The sequence below is a fragment of the Ctenocephalides felis genome, unplaced genomic scaffold (assembly GCF_003426905.1).
Source record: "Ctenocephalides felis isolate EL2017-DRISC unplaced genomic scaffold, ASM342690v1 CF-g0.4_SCAFFOLD_00845, whole genome shotgun sequence".
Taxonomy (NCBI): domain Eukaryota; kingdom Metazoa; phylum Arthropoda; class Insecta; order Siphonaptera; family Pulicidae; genus Ctenocephalides; species Ctenocephalides felis.
This window is the reverse complement of record NW_020536999.1, coordinates 91,499,070-91,519,821: the sequence shown is the minus strand read 5'-3', so window position 1 is coordinate 91,519,821 and position 20,752 is coordinate 91,499,070. Positions and strand designations below refer to the sequence as shown.

The 20,752-nt window shown below is 32.3% G+C and overlaps 1 protein-coding gene across 1 annotated transcript; it reads left to right on the top strand.

Annotated features, from left to right (window-relative positions):
* Nucleotides 1–3,289: 3,289 nt before the first annotated feature.
* LOC113374627 (cullin-5-like) lies at nt 3,290–5,819 on the top strand. The gene has a single exon (XM_026614607.1). The coding sequence runs from the start codon at nt 3,474–3,476 to the stop codon at nt 5,808–5,810; it is 2,337 nt and encodes a 778-aa protein (XP_026470392.1). The 5' UTR covers nt 3,290–3,473; the 3' UTR covers nt 5,811–5,819.
* Nucleotides 5,820–20,752: the final 14,933 nt, after the last annotated feature.

Below are 20,752 nucleotides of genomic sequence, written 5' to 3'. Positions count from 1 at the left end.
TTCATTTTTAATAGTGCTTGATGTCATTTTGTTGCCAATTCTAATAAGTTTCTTTTTCTTGTGTTTGGATTTTATTTGGATAATATTTATCTTGGAATAGTTCCTTTTCTGTGCAACATGTTTTTTCTTTTTCGGAAGATGTGTATTCATAATTCATCGAGTTTTTCTAAGAATTAGATTATTATGATGAAATTAAGATTCCATTTCTTTTTTGCAAATTGTTGGTCTGATATGAGTTAATAAAATTTATCATATATTTAATTATATATATATATATATATATATATATATATTATAAAAACTTCTATAAAATTTTAATTTATATAACTTACACTTTCCATCCTCAAAACCATCCATGTTTTTACTTACAAGATTAAGACAAAACTTATTTTTTAAATTAAATGAATAGTTTATATAAAGAAATATCGAAATATATATTTATTATAAGAAGTTGACAAAATGAGTTTTTTAATTGCATGATAACAACAAACTATTTTTTTTAGAAATAGTTATATATTAAGTTACTTTTTTTTAAAGGAAAATGTTATAAAAAATTTACTACATATTATTACAAAAACGTGAGATGGCGAATTTGTTTTTATATTATCATTTTATTTGATTTGGATATTTTGCAAAAATATGTTTTTAGATAAGATATAAACAAAACTCTTGATATAAAAAAATTACTTACGTTCATGATTTGCATGAAATATTTTATGAAAATATTACTATTGATATTTCTTTATATGCTTTTATTTATTTTAAGTTTTGTTTTATATTTATATAACTAATTATTTCTATATAAAAAAAAAACTGTTATGTGCAAAAACACTTAGTATAGATTATATAAAAATTTTATATAACAAAATTTAATATTAATATTTCAACTAAAACAATTGTCCAATTATAATTTATAAATATATATGTTTGAGTTTGAATGAATAATGTTTTGGGTTGAATATTACATCCATTATATTTGTTAGAATTGTTAAAAATTATTTTATAAATTAATTTTGTAATTACAATTGAGATAGTTACATTATTGTAGATTTTATTATGTTGCTTCATTTTATTATAAGTTATTTAATAAGGTGAAGATATAGATATAACTAATATTATATAGATATTGATATAGTATATATATACTAAGTTTATGTATAATATATCAATTGAAATAAATACATATATTGATTAATGATAACTTTTTGCTTTTTATAGATCTGAAAATTGTTTGAAGATATTATTGTCTCATTGTTGCAAAATAATTGCAAATAGTTGCAAAGAAGCTCGAACCATACAAGAATGATGTCTTAACTTTAGGTTGAGTTGACTTTGTTAAAAATACATTCCATGGAAAGACAAAATTTGAAAAATTTGATAAAAATAAAACAGCGAAAACTTTGTTTAAAAATCTGTGAATAGATATCTTTGAATATTTGATATGGCCATACAAAAATGATGTCTTAACTATAGGTGGTACCGGTCAACCAAATATTGGTAAATCTTCTTTGGTGAATGCACTTATGGGGAAAAAAAGTAAATAATCTGATACAACAACTATTTACACTTACAATTGTATATCTTTCTTTCAGGTAGTGAGTGTCTTAAAGACTCCTGGTCAAACAAAACAATTTCCAACAATCAGGCTTTGTAGTTGTCCAGGTTTAGTGTATTCTTCATTGGTTCCATGATATAGTCAGGTGCTTATGGGGTCATGTCCAAATATGTGAAACATTTGGTACTTTAAAATTTGTTGCAAAAAGGTAAAGTAAATAAATAGTTTAATTGATATCAAAAGAAAGTTAACTGAACGTTTTAGCTCTTAAAGTTGACTTTAAGATAGTCTGCACTCCAACCAAAGATTCTTATGGGTAAAATTCCAATTTAGAATATTATAACTTAGCAACAAGTGAATTAAAATTTTGAGAATAACATTAATGTTATTAATATTAATATTATAATAATTAATAAATATAATTAATAATATTAATTAAATACTTAAGAAGAACCAAGGATCTTTGGTTGGAGCGCAGATTATCTTAAATGAAGATTATCTTAAAGTATAATGTAATGTGTATTAAACTAAAAGTGATTAGTAATAAACTAAAAACTATGCAATTAGTATTCAACTAAAAGAGCTAAAACTTTCAGAGAACTTTTTTTTACAAACTTGGAAGCATTTGAGCCACTTGAGGGTAAGAAATTCCATAACATCCATATCAAGGACCACCCTGAATGAACAATATGATTAAGACAAAATTATATTAAATTACAATATCATTAGTTCAGAATTATTTTACACTATCATCTAATATTATTTTATTATATTTACATACAATTTATTTAGTATTTTTTATATTTGTTTAATTATTAATTTATTAATATTTATTAATTTATTAATTTATTATTAACTTCCCGTGGGGTAAGTTATTGTAATGGGCCGTAAATCGAAATTGAAAATTTTTACATTTCTCGACGTTTTGAAGGTTTCTGGACATTTTGGCATACCTCAGAAAAAATGGATGTGTGTGTGTGTGTATGTATGTACGGATACAAATTTCCAGTCACGTTTTCGGGCGCACGGATCAACCGATTTGAATGGTTCAAAAAACATACGATTCCTATCGATAGGGAGATGTGCTGATTAGTTTTTGGCAAAGGCAGGTCCAGCCGTTACGGAGATACGGAGCAAAGAGTGCAGACAATAGAAATCGAGTTTTTGAGAGAACGGATCATCCGATTTGTATGATCCAAAAAACATTCAGTTCGTAATGACGGGGAAAAGTGGTTATTAGTTTTTCGCAAAGGTAGGCCCAGCGGTTTCGGAGATACAGAGCTAAAGGTTTAAAAACTGGCAGATTTTAAGAGAACTAAGCGTCCGATTTAAATGATTCAAAATACTTTCTGCTTGTTTTTACAAAATAATTGCTTTCTATCTATCCATTATTAAAGTAACCTTTTGCAATTAGATTTAGAAGTAAACGTCAAATTTTAAATCTTTCATTGTTTACATTATGTTATTATTCCTGAGATTTTTTCTAAATTTTTGATCAGCCTGGAAATTTATAGCAAAAAATTGAGGAAATAAATAATTTCATTATTAATGAATAATTACATGTAAAATGTGTACGATTATAATTTGCTATTTGAAATTATTTTGACAGTTCATTTGAATTTGCCGGTATGGCGTCCCTTCACAGTATTGCCAACACTATAAAAACATAGCCATAAGCCAAAACTTCTGCAAAACTAAATAATGAATTAATAAATGAAATAAATATAGAAACTACTTAATAAATTGTATTGTAAATATTTTAAAATAATATTAGATGATAGTGTAAAGTAATTCTCAACTAATGATATTGTAATTTACTGCGATAATTTTATTTTATTCGTATTGTTCATTCTCAACCATGTAGATTAGAAGTTATTTATACAAATTTACAGTAAAATTAAATAAGTGCTTTATTACAATGGCTATGTTAAAAAAGGGCCAATTGGCCTTCGAAGACAAATGGCCCTCAATGCACCCTATAGTGTCAAAATTATTAAAACAAGAATCCATAACCCAGTCAGAGTGGCAAGATTTATTTTATTCAGTTCATTTAGTGTGTTTGTGGGATGAAAAAGGTCCTATTAAAGTACGGGATGCTCTACAAGAAGATATTGTTAAATTCATCAAAGAAGCACAAGCTCGTGTGTTAGCCCATTGCGAAGAACAAGCCTTGCTCAAAGCTTATATCAAAGAATGGAGAAAGTTCTTCACCCAATGTAATTATCTACCTACCCCCTTTAGACAATTAGAATCAGCCCTATTAGGCAACAGTTCTCACACTTCTATGCACTACTCTTCGGGAACAAATAAGAAAATAACACCGGATGAAAGTATAGTGAGGAATTTAATGCTCGATTCCTGGAACCAAAGTATATTCTTGGACATAAAAAAGACTTTACAAGACTCAGCTATGAAACTTGTGCATGCTGAACGTAACGGTGAAGCCTTTGACTCACAACTTGTAATAGGTGTGCGTGAATCGTATGTTAATCTATGTTCTAATCCTGATGATAAATTACAAATTTACAGAGAGAATTTTGAAGCTGCCTATATACAAGCTACAGAAAGTTTTTATAAACTTCAAGCGAATGAGTATTTGCAAGAGCATGGTGTTCAATCATATATGCGGTATGCTGATTCAAAGTTAAGAGAGGAAGAACAAAGGGCTCATAGGTATTTAGAGCCTGGAAGCGGTAGTGTTGCTTGTTTAATCCAAAGTTGTGTCTCAGTACTTGTTAAAGACAGGTTATCTACTTTGTTAGCTGAATGTGCCCCACTGATATCAGCCGGAGAGACTGAAAGATTGCAATTGATGTTTAAATTACTTGACAGAGTCCCTGGAGGCGTCGATCCAATGTTGCGAGACTTAGAAACACATATAGTATCAGCAGGCTTAGCAGATATGAAATTTGCTGCTGATATTATCACTCAGGATTCTGAAAAGTACGTAGAACGACTCCTGGATTTGTTCAAACGTTTCAGCACCTTGGTGGAAGAAGCATTCTTAGATGACCCAAGATTTCTCACGGCGCGTGATAAAGCTTACAAAAACGTTGTAAATGATACAAGTGTTTTCAAATTGGAACTACCGGTATGTAATAATTCAAGAACCACTAAAATTTCAGCACCCGAAAGCAAATGTCCTGAGTTATTAGCTAATTATTGTGATATGTTGTTACGACGAACCCCCTTAAGCAAAAGATTGACAAGTGAAGAGATAGAAAAAAAACTTAAAAACGTACTTTTGGTACTAAAATATGTGGGTAATAAAGATGTCTTCATGAGGTACCACAAAGCACATTTAACTAGACGATTAATTCTTGATACCAGTGCTGATAGTGAAAAAGAAGAGGATATGGTCGAATGGTTGCGTGAAGTTGGAATGCCTGCTGATTATGTAAACAAATTAGCCAGGATGTTCCAAGACGTGAAAGTCAGCGAAGATCTTAACACTCAATTTAGATCAGAAACAACCAGACATGATGCTATAAATATTAAAATTTTAAATGCAGGCGCTTGGGCTAGAGGATCTGAAAGAGTTTCTGTAAGCTTACCTTTGGAACTAGAAGACTACATTCCAGAAGTGGAAGAATTTTATAAAATCAAACACTCCGGTAGGAAGCTACAATGGTATCATCACATGAGCAATGGAACCATAACATTTGCAAATCAAGTTGGTAAGTACGATTTGGATGTTACAACCTTCCAAATGGCGGTATTGTTTGCATGGAATCAAAGACCGTTTGAAAAAATCACTTATGAGAATTTAAGGCTTGCCACAGAGCTTCCAGACTTGGAATTAAGAAGGACCTTATGGTCTTTGGTCGCATTTCCGAAACTCAAGCGGCAACCTTTATCTTATGAGCCTTCAGCATCCGGTCCTAAAGATTTTATGGAACACACCTTGTTCTGGGTCAACCAAGATTTTTCCCTGATTAAAAATGGTAAACCACAAAGGCGCGGTAAAGTCAATCTTATAGGACGACTGCAGTTGAGCACAGAGAGGTCTCAATTAGAAGACAACCATTCCATAGTGCAGTTGCGTATTTTAAGAACCCAAGAAGCCATCATCAAAATCATGAAAATGAGGAAAAGACTGGCAAATGCAGCTCTGCAAGCAGAACTAGTGGATATCTTGAAGAATATGTTCCTTCCCTCAAAGAAGATGATCAAAGAACAACTCGAGTGGCTGATTGAGCACAAATATATGAAACGAGACGATGATGACATCAACACTTTTATATATTTGGCGTGATTCCTAAAATGGGCCCTTCTGCTTGTGATTCACTATCTAAAATAAGACATTTATTACTAACTAGATACTGCAATTGTATAATGATGTGTATAACAATTTATTTTAACTTGGGAAAAGAATCTCGAATCTTTTTCAATTTATACTTGTTTTTACAATAAATAAATAATAAATGATTATTTTCAATTTGTAAATGAACTAGTTTTTTGCTTGGGTAAACATCATAAAGCTGCCTTTTAATTTTATAATTATTTTAGAAGATTTTTATCATGATGAAATTTCAATTTGAAATTTATCTTCTTAAAGCAAGCACTTTCTTCTCATTTTAAATACTCAGTAGATCTTCTAAAGACTATCTTAAAACTGACTACAGTTTTGGTTAATTTTAATTATGAAGAAAAACAGCAAATTGCTCTCATTTTTTTTAGTGATTCACCAGTTTATTAACTTCCCGTAGGGTAAGTTATTGTAATGGGCCGAAAATCAAAATTGAAAATTTTTACATTTCTCGACGTTTTGAAGGTTTCTGAACATTTTGGCATACTTCAGAAAAAATGGATGTGTGTGTTGTATGTATGGATACAAATTTCCAGTCACGTTTTCGGGCGCACGAATCAACCGATTTGAGTGATTCAAAAAGCATTCGATTCCTATCGATAGGGAGAAGAGCTGATTAGTTTTTAGCAAAGGCAGGTCCATCTGTTTCGGCGATACGGAGCAAAGAGTGCAGAAAATAGAAATCGACTTTTTGAGTGAACGGAGCATCCGATTTGAATGATCTAAAAAAAAATAGTGATTGGGAGAAGTGTTTATTAGTTTTTGGCAAAGGCAGTCCCAGCCATTTTGAAGATACGGAGCTAAATATGTAAAAAACGGCAGTTTTTGAGAGAACTAAGCGTTCGATTTAAATGATTCAAAGAACTTTCTGCTTGTCTTAACAAAATAATTGATTTTGGAAAAAAAAAAATTGTTTCAACTTTTTTTTTTCAAAAGAAATTTTTTTTTTATATCGAAAATAATTCAGATATTTTTAATTCTGACTATACTTCTAATATACTTTAAACAAATAATTTCAACTTTGCAATTCAGTTTATTATATAGTTCTTATAAATATTAGACAATGTTACATTATTAATAATAATCTGTTTGAAAACATTCAGTGTTCTTCGAACATTTCGTTACGGTACGGGAAGTTCCAGCAATTTGCCTTAAGGCACGATGCCATACGCCCCACTAGTTCTGTTTTTTTATATCATAAATGTAAATCATAAATTTACATTACTTTGCAATACAATTTGTATTGGTAAAAGTAAAAAAATAACAATTGTACTTAAAAATATTCTCTAAACTTTCCGAAAGATAAGTCAATGCTTTCTCCAGAAAATCCGACTTGCAAGTTTTATGTTTTCTCCTATCACTGTAAAAATCGCTTTACTCCAAAACTTATGTAAGCCAGAATTTTATATTTCAGATTTCAAAAATTCAAACTTTATAAGGTCTCGCATGGCCAAGTTTTGCATGATTATCGGTAAAGCCGTTTTTTTATCAGAAAAGTGTAAAACATTTCGTCCATATGTTTTCACCGATTTTGAAAATTTAAAAACTCGTCAGTTGGGAATTGCGCTGATTAGATTTTTTTTAGCTAAAATCGGTCTGGTCCTTTCTTTTCAGCAATTTGCTTTAAGGCACGATGCCATGCACCACTAGTTATAATTTATGTGGTCCATGATGGTCCAAAGTCGATACAGAAAAGTTTGAGAGCCTTTGGCTTAAATGGTAGTGCACCCTGAAACATGCATCAACAGTAACACGAGTGCCCCGCACGCCGTAAGATCTTAGACCTTACAATACATGGACTGATCAGTCCTCACATGTTTCCCAAGAAGAGAACGCTACTGACGAGCAAACTGACTGAGTCTCGAGTTGCAGAAGAAACTAATGATATGCTATGTCTGGAGCATAGTTCTGCACGGATCAGAGACATGGACCACATAATACATGGACTCTTCTAGTTCTCATATGTTTCCCAAGAAGAGAACGCTACTGACGAACAAATGGAGTCTCGAGTTGCGGAAGAGACTAATAATGTGCTATATCTGGAGCATAGCTCTGTACGGATCAGAGACATGGACCTCATAATACATGGACTCTTCTAGTTCTCATATTTTCCCAAGAAAGAACGCTACTGACGAACAAACTGAGTCTCGAGTTGCGGAAGAGACTAATGAAGTGCTATGTCTGGAGCATAGCTCTGTACGGATCAGAAACATGGACTCTAAGAAAGGCCTACAAGGACTACTTGGAGAGTTTTGAAATGTGGTTCTGGAGAAAGTGGACAGACAAGATAAGTAATAATAAACAGTAGTCTGCCCGAAGGCCATGGTATGAGATTTCCACAAAATCAATGATTTTCTTCCCTCCCTTGTTTATTATTTCCATTACTGTTTTATTACTATTATTTAATGACTATAAATATAACTTTATATTCATTTTTATGAATTTTTCTTTCCAACCTTATTCTTTCCTGTTTCCTGGCCATGTGCTTCAGATTTCAGTTTCCTGTATTTTCTCTTTTCGCCTTAGTCTGCATACCTTCTGCATTCTTCTTTTACCCAATCCTTTTAGTTTTAGTTTATTTTGTCTTCGACGACGTCGTGTAGGAGGCACACTTTTTGCAGAATGCGCCCGATCCAGTTTCTTTTTTTTTCAGGATAGTGCTCAGTAGAGTCCTTTGTTCGCCCATTCTTCTCATTTGACTTCTTCATTTGCAATCTTGTCAGTACACTTTATTTTCTTCATTCGCCTCCAGCACTACATTTCAAAATTCTCATCCTTACAGAGATACAAGATAGCAAATAAAAAAGTCCTTAGAAGAGTGGACGAAAAAAGGATATTAGTGACTTAATTAACTTGTAATTACTCGTGTCATATTACATTACTTCTCATAAAGGAAAAATGCAACTGTGTATTTTATGTATATCGATGTCATTTTTCAACTTCCCGAAGAAGTTTATGTTTTCATCAAAAAATCCGAATCGCTAATTTTATGTTTTCTCGACGTTTCAAGCTATTCTGAATCGAATGAGACCAAATTTGGAAAAAAGTATGTATGTGTGTGCGTGTATGTAAACAGATTTTTTGCAGTAAATCGACGTTTTCTCAAAAAAGTTGGGACCGATTTCAAAAATTTAAAAGCCATTCGATGTATTTTGATGAGGACTAGCGTTTCTGAGTTTTGTGTGACGATCGGTCGAGCCGTTTCTTTGTAAATCGCAGAAAAGTGAAAAATTTTTCGTAAATGTTTAAGCCCGTAATTCTTAATCCATTTTGAAAATTCAAAAACCGTTCGAAAGATATTGGTTGGGAATCTTGCTGATTAGTTTTTGGGTAAAGATCGGCCGGGCCGTTTTCTTGTAATAAAGTTTAAGAAAAAAAATCATTATTATTTTTTTGACGGTAGATACCATAGTCTTCTAGATCATACTAAAATATTGCAGTCCTATGACAACTCGTTTAGCTTTAAAAATTCGTCAAAATTTGCAAAAATTAGTATCGTGTTTTTTGGCATTTGTCAAAATTACACTTTTGATCGACGTTTTCTCAAAAACGCCTGAAACGATTTTAGAAATTTAAAAACTATATGATGTATCTCAATGAGGACTATTATTTGTCAGTTTTGTGCGACGATCGGCCGAGCCGTTCCTTTAAAATTTGGAAAAAGGTGTTAAAGTTTTCGTCCACATTTAAGCTCATACTACCGAATCGATTTTAAAAAATCAAAAACTGTTCGAAAGATATTAGTCGGTAATAATACTGATTTGTTTTAGGTGAAATTCTACCGAGCCGTTTTCTTGTAATTAACTGTTGAAAAAAAAAAATTAAGCCGATTTTCATGGAACTTTTTTTTTGCGATATATATATATATATATATATATATATATATATATCACGGGCTTATAGAACTTACTGAAATATTACGGCCTTACGACAAGTAGTTTAATTTTAAAATTCATTGAAGTTTGAGAAAATGAGCAGTTCTGTTTGACGTTTGTTAAAATTAAAATTAGACGATTCACACGGTATAACGATAAAGTACTTGGTCTTAATGAACATACTAAACCATTAGAGTCCTAGGGAAACTGGTTGAATTATAAAAATTGTTGATTTTTGAAAATTTGCTTTTAAAAATACTCCGAATTAACTGTCTGTCAATTATGTGTAATAAATCCACTCGGAATAATTTTAATCACTCATACCTATACCAACTAGTTTATATATTTATATTGCCAACGATTTACTTAACGTCTATGTAGGACAGTTGTAAATATATTGTTGAATAAATAAAAAAAAAAGATCAAGAAGCATGAAGGCAGAAGAAAAAATACATGAAGAAAAGTGTAAATGGTGGTAATGAAGATGATATACGACGAAGGATAAGAGAATCATTTATTTGTGATAGCTGTCATTCAATGGACCTGCCTTCGAGCAGACTACCAATTATTATTATCACTTAACGCTCGACTAGCAGTTAGCAGTCCATGTATTATAAGATCTAAGCCCAAGATCCATAGATCCGCCGACCATATGCATCCCCACCACCACCCGAAGTAGCCCGAGTACTCGGTCGACTCTGCGCGCCATTTGCTTCGCGTTCAACTTTGCATTCGCATCGCTCCCCCGCAGACCCCGTACTGTTGTCGCCGCGTGAGCTCCGTCCGTAGGGCTCCAAAATGTCGGACTTCGCTTAAAAAACATCAATTAAAATTAATAATTGAAACCATGTGCGATTACAACACACAATATCGTATCAGTTAATAGTCCTTTACAATTATTTTGTTTGCCGAGTGCGAATTATGTGTAGTGAGACTACAATCTGTGGTGATTTTAACGATAAGTGCAGACAGAAAATTTCAGTGCGAAGGAAAAGATTGAGAGGTTTTGTTTTTTTGGGAGTTTGCAGAAATTGCAAGGTCGAATTTAGTTGGAGATATTAATTAACGAAATCTAAGGTGAGTTTTATATATGATATAGTGGGCACTGTGTACTTATAAAGGGCGGGTTTTAGGGTCGCGCGCCCGCATGTCATTTTTTTTCTAGCGCCCCCAGTACGGGAAGTTCCAGCAATTTGCCTTAAGGCACGATGCCATGCACTACAATTTTATGATAAACTATTTTTTTTTTTATATTATATTTTTTTTTATTATTATACTATTTTACCTCTAAAGTAGCTGAATGTACTGTGTATATAGTTTGCTATGAACAATAAACCAAAAATTATTTAGTATTTTAAATTATTTTAACTGTTTTAATAGTTTATCATAAAACTAGTGTATGGCATCGTGCCTTAAGGTAAATTGCTTGAACTTCCCGCATGAAAAAATAATTTTTTTTCAAAAAGATTCATTTTTTAGAACTTGAAACTAGTGGAGCGCATAGCATCGTGCCTTAAGGCAAATTGCTGGAACCTCCCGTACCAAAAATTATAATTTTTTTAAAAAGATTGACATTGTTGGAAAAAATTTACTTCGAACAAATTAGATTTTTGAGAAACTATAAATTTTTGACAAAAATTTACTTTTTTTTGAAAAAAACTTTTTGAAGAAAAATTTATTGTGAAATATGTTGGAAATTCTGAACTTTTTTCAAAGGAATCGTACTGCTTTAACTGCATAGAGACGAAATATCGAAGCGCGTAAGCGACGCGTGGCCGTCTAACGTATAAACATTGGTACGGAACTCATAGAAATGTAAACAAAATTTATACTTATTGTTAAATTTTCTATAAAATATCTGATAATTTGGTGTGCATATGTCTAATGATCATTTTTGACCGCCAAATGGCATTTTTTTTTTTACTTTTTTCACTAGATTTCCGAAACCGCTGGACCTGCCTTCATGAAAATTTGATCAATTCTTTATCTTGTTAATACAAGTAAAATGTATTTTGAATTATTAAAATCGGACGCTCCGTTCTCTTAAAAACCGAGTTACCATTTTTGGCACTTTTTACCCCGTATCTTCGAAATGGCTAGACCTGCCTTCGCCAAAAACTAATCAGCACGTCTCCTTATCAATACGAATCGAATGTTTTTTGAATTATTCAAATCGCTTCATCCGCGTTCCCGAAATTGGGACTAAAATATGTATCCGCACATACATACACACACATACGCACTTACACACCAACACACACAAACATACATACATGCATACACACACGGCTGGACCTGCCCTTGCCAAAAACTAATCATAATGTATCCTTATTAATAGGAATCGAATGTTTTTTGAAATATTCAAATCGGTTGAACCGTATTCCCGAAATCGTCGACGAAAAATTGTATCCGCACATACATACACATACACACACAAACATACATACATGCATACAATTTTTCTAAGTTTTTCTACGGAAAGTTAAAAGTGGTAGAATAGATAATCTATATTCTAGAATATATTATATATGAATTGTGATATTTAGAATGTAAAATAATGAACGCAAGCATCATATGTATATGTAAAGTAATCTAATAAGCAAATTTCTGTTTTGGATATGATTGTGAAAAGAAAAGAACACTAGATCGGATACATATTGTAAAAACAAGAGATTATATATAATAATAATAAATGGGCGTCTGCTCGTAGACCTTTATCACCCCCCCCCTCTCTTTTTACACTTTTTTATGTATTATCCATGCTTCCTGATCCGTCATAGTCGTCAATCATCTGCATTCTTCTTCTTCCCATTCCTTTTAGTACTTCTATTTTACACTCGTTGTGCAGGAGGCACTCTTCTTGCAGAATGGGTCCGATCCAGTTTCCTTTTCATTTTAGGATTGTGTTCAGTTGAGTCATTCTTATGTATTATATATATGAACGCATAAGCATATTTCGTTTTGCTTATAAAATACCATATAGATTTAGTTAGTGACCTTTGCGTCGAAATAATACTTTCACAAATATCAAGATATAGATCGCATTATATATATATATATATATATATATATATATATATATCTAGAAGTTAATATTAAGAGCTAAAACTTTCAGAGAATTGTTTTTTATCAATTTGGAACCATTTGAGCCCTTGGGAGCAAGGAAATTCAAAAATTTCCATATTAAGGACCACCCTAATATATATATATATATATATATATATATATCGATTAAAAAGTCACTTAGGCGCATATGATTTTCGAATTCCAGGAAACAAAATAAGATACTTTCCTGAAGAAACCATACCTCTAAAATTAATTCTGATATAGGTAGATATATGTGTGTGTGTGTGTATTTATGGAATCAAGTCAGTTTCCCTTTCTCTTGTATGTATATTAGGGCAGATCGATTTAAAAGTCACTTAGGCACATATGTTTTTCGGATTCTACGTAACAAAATAAGATACTTTTCTGAAGAAACCATACCTCTAAAATTAATTCTGATATAGATAGATATATGTGTGTGTGTATTTATGGATTCAAGTCAGTTTCCCTTTCTCTTGTATAGTTACATACGTCCCATTACTGCCTTACAAGTAAATAAATAATTAAATTGCAAATAAATTAAAAAAATCGACGAAAGAATCGTAGTAAAGGTCATGGTCGCAATTAATGTAATTATCGTAATTGATGTAATTAATTCTAATTGTAAACTGACCTTTTTGTTATATAAATTATATATTGTAGAAATAAATATACTTTTATACAATTTATAATTCTTCCGGGTTCTTAATTTTTTGTGTTGGCTCACCTGTTAAAAATAGAATCATTAAATCTGATGACTAACACTTATTTTTACTGAAGATGATCAAGGTTGTAAAAAAATAGTGACTTGATGATTTTTTTTGATGAGTTTGAGTCGAAAACATTCTTTAATTATATTTATTTGCAAACTGTGTAAAAATATTCATGATCATCAAAACATCTCCTTACGTTTCAGAGGTTTCTGAACATTTTGGCATACCTTTGAAAAAATGGATGTACGAGGTCTGTTCAAAAAGTACCCGGAATTTTCGTTTTTTCAAAAAAATATTTATTTATTCGTCTACATTAATGTGGTCCCCTTCAAAGTAGTCCCCCCCAGATATAATACACTTATGCCAGCGTTTTTCCAATTTTCGAAGCACCCTTGATATTCACTTTTTGATATGTCCTTGAGCACTCTCAGCGATTTTCTTCAATCGAGGAAAACCGCCGTCCTTTCATGGGTCTCTTCAACTTTGGAATAGGAAAAAGTCACACGGAGCCATATCTGGTGAATTTTTGCACTTTGCAACACTTTATTCATTTTTTACGCAAAATTTAATACAAATTCTTTGACTTTTCAATTCTTCCATTGTAAAAATCGCCGAGCTCAGAAAAACACGTCGAACTTAAGCGACTACCACAGACAAAGTAAACAGTGAATATAGCTGAAAATTTCATCATACTTTAGGGGCATGTATACCAACACAAATAAAAAAAAAAATTTGACAATCAGACACTCCAGACCCGCGAAATTTAATTATTAGTAATTCCGGGTACTTTTTGAACACACCTCGTATGTGTGTGGGCGGATACAAATTTTCGACGGTTTAACCGATTTGAGTGATTCAAAAAACATTCGATTCCTGTTGATAAGGAGACTTGCTGATTAGTTTTTAGACAAGGCAGGTCCAGCAGTTTCGAAGATACGGAGCAAAAAGTACCAAAAATGCTACATAATTCAGTTTGATGTAGTCTAGACTATTAGTTTGTTTGTTCAGACTGTTTTTAAATTGTTTATAAAATAGCACCAATAAATCAATTAATTTCTTTCCAACGAGCTCTTCAGGACTATTCATTGTTAGTATATAAATCGAATCAGTTGATTTAATAAAAACAATATCTGTTTGTTTGGTCGAACAAAAGCTGTCCGTATGTATATTTTAAATACATTTCCTGCCTTTGAAGGTTTTATGTTTGTTCAAGAACAAACAATGAATTTAAATTGATGTGTGATCTACAAAAGGTTCCGTACCAAGGGTAAAAAAACAGTCCAAAATTATGATCATCAGCCAGACAGGTATAAGAGTTTTTATCTTTTGCTTTATTAAAGTTAAACTTCTAATGATTCTAAGGAAGCGAAATAGACAGAGACAAAACGAGAGTTGTTTTAGAATGTTGCAGAATGTCTGAAAAAGTTGAAAATTTGGAGAATGATTGATGCAATTCTTGCAAAAATTTAAATTATATATTCTTAAAATAAGAATAGGAAGTGCATTTTAATTATTTCTACGATACATTTAAAGAGTTTGAAAAAATATGAATGGAAGAACAAACGAATTTCCAGAATTTAATGAAATAATAAAATATAACTAAAAAATTGCCATTACAAAACTGGGTTAACTATTCTTGATTTTGTAAATAAAAGAGATCTTTCTTTCTAAATAACTTTCTCTGTTTGCTTTTCTCATTGTCGATTGTTAAGAAAAGAAATAAAATATGGATTCTGTATCACCACAGTACCAATTAACTTTTTAACACCGAGTTGAATTTTAATCTAAATTAAAATACATAAAAAATGCAAAAGTAATATCAAATGGTAGTCTGCCCAAAGGCAGGTCCATGGAAATAAAGATTCCCTTACCCTTTGCCGTCTGTCATTCCCATTACTACTATCTCCCCCCCCCCCTTTCTTTATTTTATGTATTTTTTTTCCCGTAAGTCGTCAATTATCTGCATTCTTCTTCTTTCCATTTATTTCAGTCCTGCTATTTTGCCCTCGACGACGTCGTGCCTGGAGACAGACATTTTTTGCAGAACGTGTCCAATCCAGTTTCCTTTTCTTTTTAGGATCGTGCTTAGTAGTAGTCCTTTCTTTGCTAATTCTTTTCAGGACTTTTTCATTTGTTATCTTATCTGTCTACTTTACCTTCTCCAGCACAACACATTTCAAAACTGCCCAGGAACTTTTTGTCGACCTATCTAAGAGTCCATGTCTCTGATCCGTACAGAGCTATGCAAGAGTCTCTTCTGCAAGTCAAGACTCATTTGATCCTTGTCCTGATTTTGTCCTCGATCCTTGTCCTGATTTTGTCCTCGATCCTTGTCCTGATCTCTCTCGTGCAGTATCCAGCTCTGGTCAGGATGCTTCCCAGGTGTTTGAAATGATCCACGTCCTCGAATTCTCGTCTATTTTGGTGATTCTCATCACTTTCGATTTGTCGATGTTGATTTCCATTCCGTATCTTCTACCCCCTTCGACGATTCTGCTCATCATATTTTGCAGCTCGGTTTGGTTTTTCGATATCACTACTAGATCATCGACTACTAGACTTTATGGTGGTAATTCTTCTTCCTCCAATCGAAAAATCTCCAGTGTCTTCAAGTGCCTTGTTGACGAGCCATTCTCCGAACAGGTTGACTAGGATTGTTGCCGTACTCCTTTACCTATTGAAGTAAAACTTCTTTAGGCGCGACATGGATGTAAATCCGTGCAAATGCACGGAAATGTGTACGTACGCCATCTGAAGTGAGAGTCAGTCGCTCTCGATGATATGATTTCTATACGTATTCTGATGCGTGACTTTATACGTGCAAACGTCACCGAAAGCATGAAGCGTATTGTTCAAATTTTCTGTGTTATGACAAAACTTTTAAGGTTAATAGTGGCATAAATCGTGACTTAATAAAATGTCGGGATCGGAATAAAGTTTTCAAGCTGCTGGTATCTCCCTGGTTCACTCGAACCTTTACTTTCTGTCCCATCATATTTCTGCCAATCTATAAAGCTACATATATTAAGTTTGATTAGTAATCGTCGATCGATTTATAATTCATTTATTAAGGCAAAATGCCACTTCCAACTAGTTCAATTCCTCGATGACATCATCCGAACCTGTGATGATGATGGCGTCGCCCGCGTGCACCTCTTATTTGTGCCAATGTCAACGTTTCGCATTTTCAGGCGTTGAAATTGTTGAAATTTTGATTGCAACACGTCGAAGAATGAAGAACGAAGATGCGATCTGATTTAATCGATTGTGCACATAAATAGTTATGTGGCTGCCATTTGTCGATGTGTGTAAAAATGTTAAAACACATATCTGTCTGCAATCATGTATTTGTCGATTGATGTATGTAAAATGTTCTCAGGCGAGCGAGCAAACGCAATGAAAAATGAAAGGTCGACCGGTTTTGTGACGTCGAAATAGTTCGCCAGTGTTGGTAATAATAGACAGGGAGCTACTGGACAGTCTCTAAGGCTCTAGGTGGGAAGAGGCATTTTTCCTTAAGGCAATTTGCATGAATTCGAAATAGTTTGCCAGTGTTGGTAATAATAGACAGGGCGCTACTGGACAGTCTCTAAGGCTCTAGGTGAAAGAGGCATTTTTCCTTAAGGCAAGTTGCATGAATTCGAAATAATTCGCCAGTGTTGGTAATAATAGAGAGGGAGCTACTGGACAGTCTCTAAGGCTCTAGGTGGAAAAGGCATTTTTCCTTAAGGCAAGTTGCATGAATTTGAAAACATGTGTTAATAATCGACTTAACAATCAATAAACTATGGCGCTTTGCATCGTGCCATTAGGCAAATTTCTGGAACTTACCATTATTGGCAATGTTTGCCCCGTATCTTCGAAACGGCTGGACCTGTTTTCACCAAAAACTAATCAGCACGTCTCTTTATCAATAGGAATCAAATGTTATTTGAATCATTCAAATCGGTCAATCTGTGCGCCCTGAATCGTGGACGTGGACGAAAAATCCAAACATACATACACACACACATGCACACATACATTTTTCTAAGGTATGCCAAAATGTTTAGAAACCTTTAAAACGTAAAGATAACAAAAAATTTTTTGGTATCAAATGATTCAGATCGAATTTGCACATGTCTATTTCGGGATGTTAAAAGTAGAAGGGATCAGACGTTGGGTTGCCTTCTAATTATGTACCAGTATATATCAAAATTAGAGTAGGTTAACCATTGGGTTGCATTCAGAATTATCTTCTTATATAAAACATTTAAACTAGAATAGGTTTTGGTTTTACTTTCTAAAAATATATATCAAAACTAAAATAATATTGTCTTGGAATAAAAAAAATCAAAACTAGAATAGGCTAACTGTTGATCTGCTTTTTATAATCATTATTAAATATAATATAATCATCAAAACATTTACCAAAGAAAAAATACCAAAAACCTGATCCTTATTCAATAAAATTTGTTCTTATTACCAGCAATCAAAACTAATAATAGTTTTATGATCTGGTTGTGATGACGTGGTTTTATAGAAGGCAACCCATCGGTCGGCCTGTGTCTGTTTGATAAATCATAACTCTAATAATGATAACTTTTTATATTGGTGCAACAATAAGGGCTATTTCACTTGGAAACATTCTAAAAACATACCTTTTTCTTTGTCCTTTTTTACCAAGTTCAAAAAATCTTTTGTCAAAATTACTTTAGTTGTGTCTTCTTTGTGCAGTTTTTTTTTCATTTCAAATTATTCAATAACATATGTGGGAGGTCATCTTGTTAGCCTCGAGAAAGAATTCTTACAAAATGACATATGAATATGAAAGACATTTTTTTAAAGGTTTTAACAAAACCTGTTCCTCGCTTTTATGGCAAACGTTGTAGGCGACGATGGTGGTAATGGTAAATTTAGGAACCCTGAACAGCCAACAATTTTGGTAGAAGATTATTTAATAAATATTACATTGTGTAAATTAAAAACTTTAGAAGAATAATTAAATGGTTAGAAAATTAGTAATAATGATCAAAAATAGATAATGATTACACTGGAGAAGTGTGAAATTGGAAGAGGAAACTGGAACGGACCCATTATTGAGAATAAAATTGAGTGGCCATACACAATGTACAGAATTATTATTATTAATTTTATTATTATTATTTGCTTGGGAATGTAAAAAGTCAACTTGTATCAAATATAATGAACCAAGGACGTCTACCAGTTTCAAATGTTGTTTTTAACTTTTTAATCAAGTAAAACTTTGTTTTTGTCATCTTCTATAAAACTAGGTGTACAAGGCTTTTTACCAACATTTTGAAATTTTGATGCGACCATTATTCCAAACTTCAATAATTTTTATAATTAAACCACTTTTAGGCCTATAATATTTTTAGATGTTTTATATTGATATTTGAATTGATAATTATATTTATGTTTGCATTGATATTTTATAGATATCTATAAAGGTATCTATATTGGTAAATATATTGGCATCTATATTGGCATTTATATTGGTACTAACATTGGTATCTATATTGCTACAATATTGGTACCAATATTGGTACCAATATTGGTGTCTATATTGATAATTATATTGGTATCTATATTGGTATCTATATTGGCATCTATATTAGCATCATTGGTATCTATATTGGTACCAATATGGGTACCTTTTGGTATCTATATTGATACCAATATTGGTATCAATAAGGTTATCTATATTGGTACCAATATTGGTATCTATATTGATATCTATATTGGTATCTATATTAACCATCTATATTGACTATTTTTCATCCAATTTCATTGTCAAACAATTCAGAATGACTTGGACCATAAAATTAGTATATTGTATTTTCTGGCGAACTATTCATAAGCTTTTTTTTTCACTTGAAGTTAATTTACTAATTGTATTTATCCAACAAATTGTTATTAGTATTACATGGGAATTCTAATTCTGCCGTGACTTAGACAATAAGCCAATAAATAAATAAATAAGATAACGTTGTTATGGCAACGCTATGTTATGCTTATTTCTTGGTAGTAAAAACTGTCTATGTTACGGCAGAATTGGCTCATAAATCTATCGTAGTTTCTCAAATTCACAAATCGCTTTCTTCTTTTCCATACGAGTGATTTATTAGTACGGAACCTTAATAATTCGTGTTTAACAAACTGTTAAATTTGTTTTTGTTCTACAATTAGTATTTTTCCTTGTAATTCGTTTTTAATTATCGTTATTACTGTTTTTACGATCGCCATCATTGGCCATTCGGTCGTTTCCGGTCTTCTTCGAACGTACACGGCGCATGCGATCGACAGAAACGGACGAATGGCGGAAAATATGAATTATACATAAATATAATAAATTTATATACACTCACATATATAATAATAATAATAATAAATGGTAGCCCGAAGGCAGGTCCACCACAAAGAAATGCTTCCCTTACCTTTTGTTTTAATCATTTCCATTACCAATTTTTACACTTCATTAATGTATTTTTTTTTCGAACTTCTGCTGCCATGCTTCCTGATCCTGCGTTTTAACTTTTAGTTCCATGTATTTTTTCTTCTCGCGTAAGTCGTCAATCATATGCATTCTTCTTCTTCCCATTCATTCCAGTCTTATTTTACCCTCGACGAAGTCGTGCAGAAGGTACTCTTCTTGCAAAACTGATCCAATCCAGTTTCCTTTTCTTTTCAGGATGTGCTCAATAGAGTCCTTTCTTCGCCCACTCTTCTCAGAACTTCTTCATTTGTTATCATGTCAAAACTCTCCAGGTAGTTCTTGTAGGCCTCTCAGAGTCCTCTGACAACGCAATCACTTTTTAGCAATATGAGTCCGTTTCCATTTTCCTCTTCATAATTGTGCAAACTCACACTTCTTCATTTGTTATCCTATTTATAGATAGATCATGCAAATTGAAATGTTATTTCACACGTTTTATAAATATCAAATCGATTAAGTCGAATGATCGATACCATAAATGTTAATGATCGGTTGCTGCTACCAGATACCAATTCAATCTTATTACGAATGCGGGATTTTCACAAATAAAGTCAAACTAACAAAAGAGTTTTATAATTTTTTGTGCAAAAAAAATTACTCAACTTTTGCACTATGTATTTTATTATATTTCATATAGGAAGCCCACCCAATGGTTGTCCCTTAGCCCATTGTGGTTATATAATTATCCTTCAATGCCTCTTCTTATTTGGAAACATATTT

Excerpts from the sequence above, each read along its gene's own strand:
- LOC113374627 (XM_026614607.1), top strand. The coding sequence starts at position 3,474 with ATGGCTATGTTAAAAAAGGGCCAATTGGCCTTCGAAGACAAATGGCCC.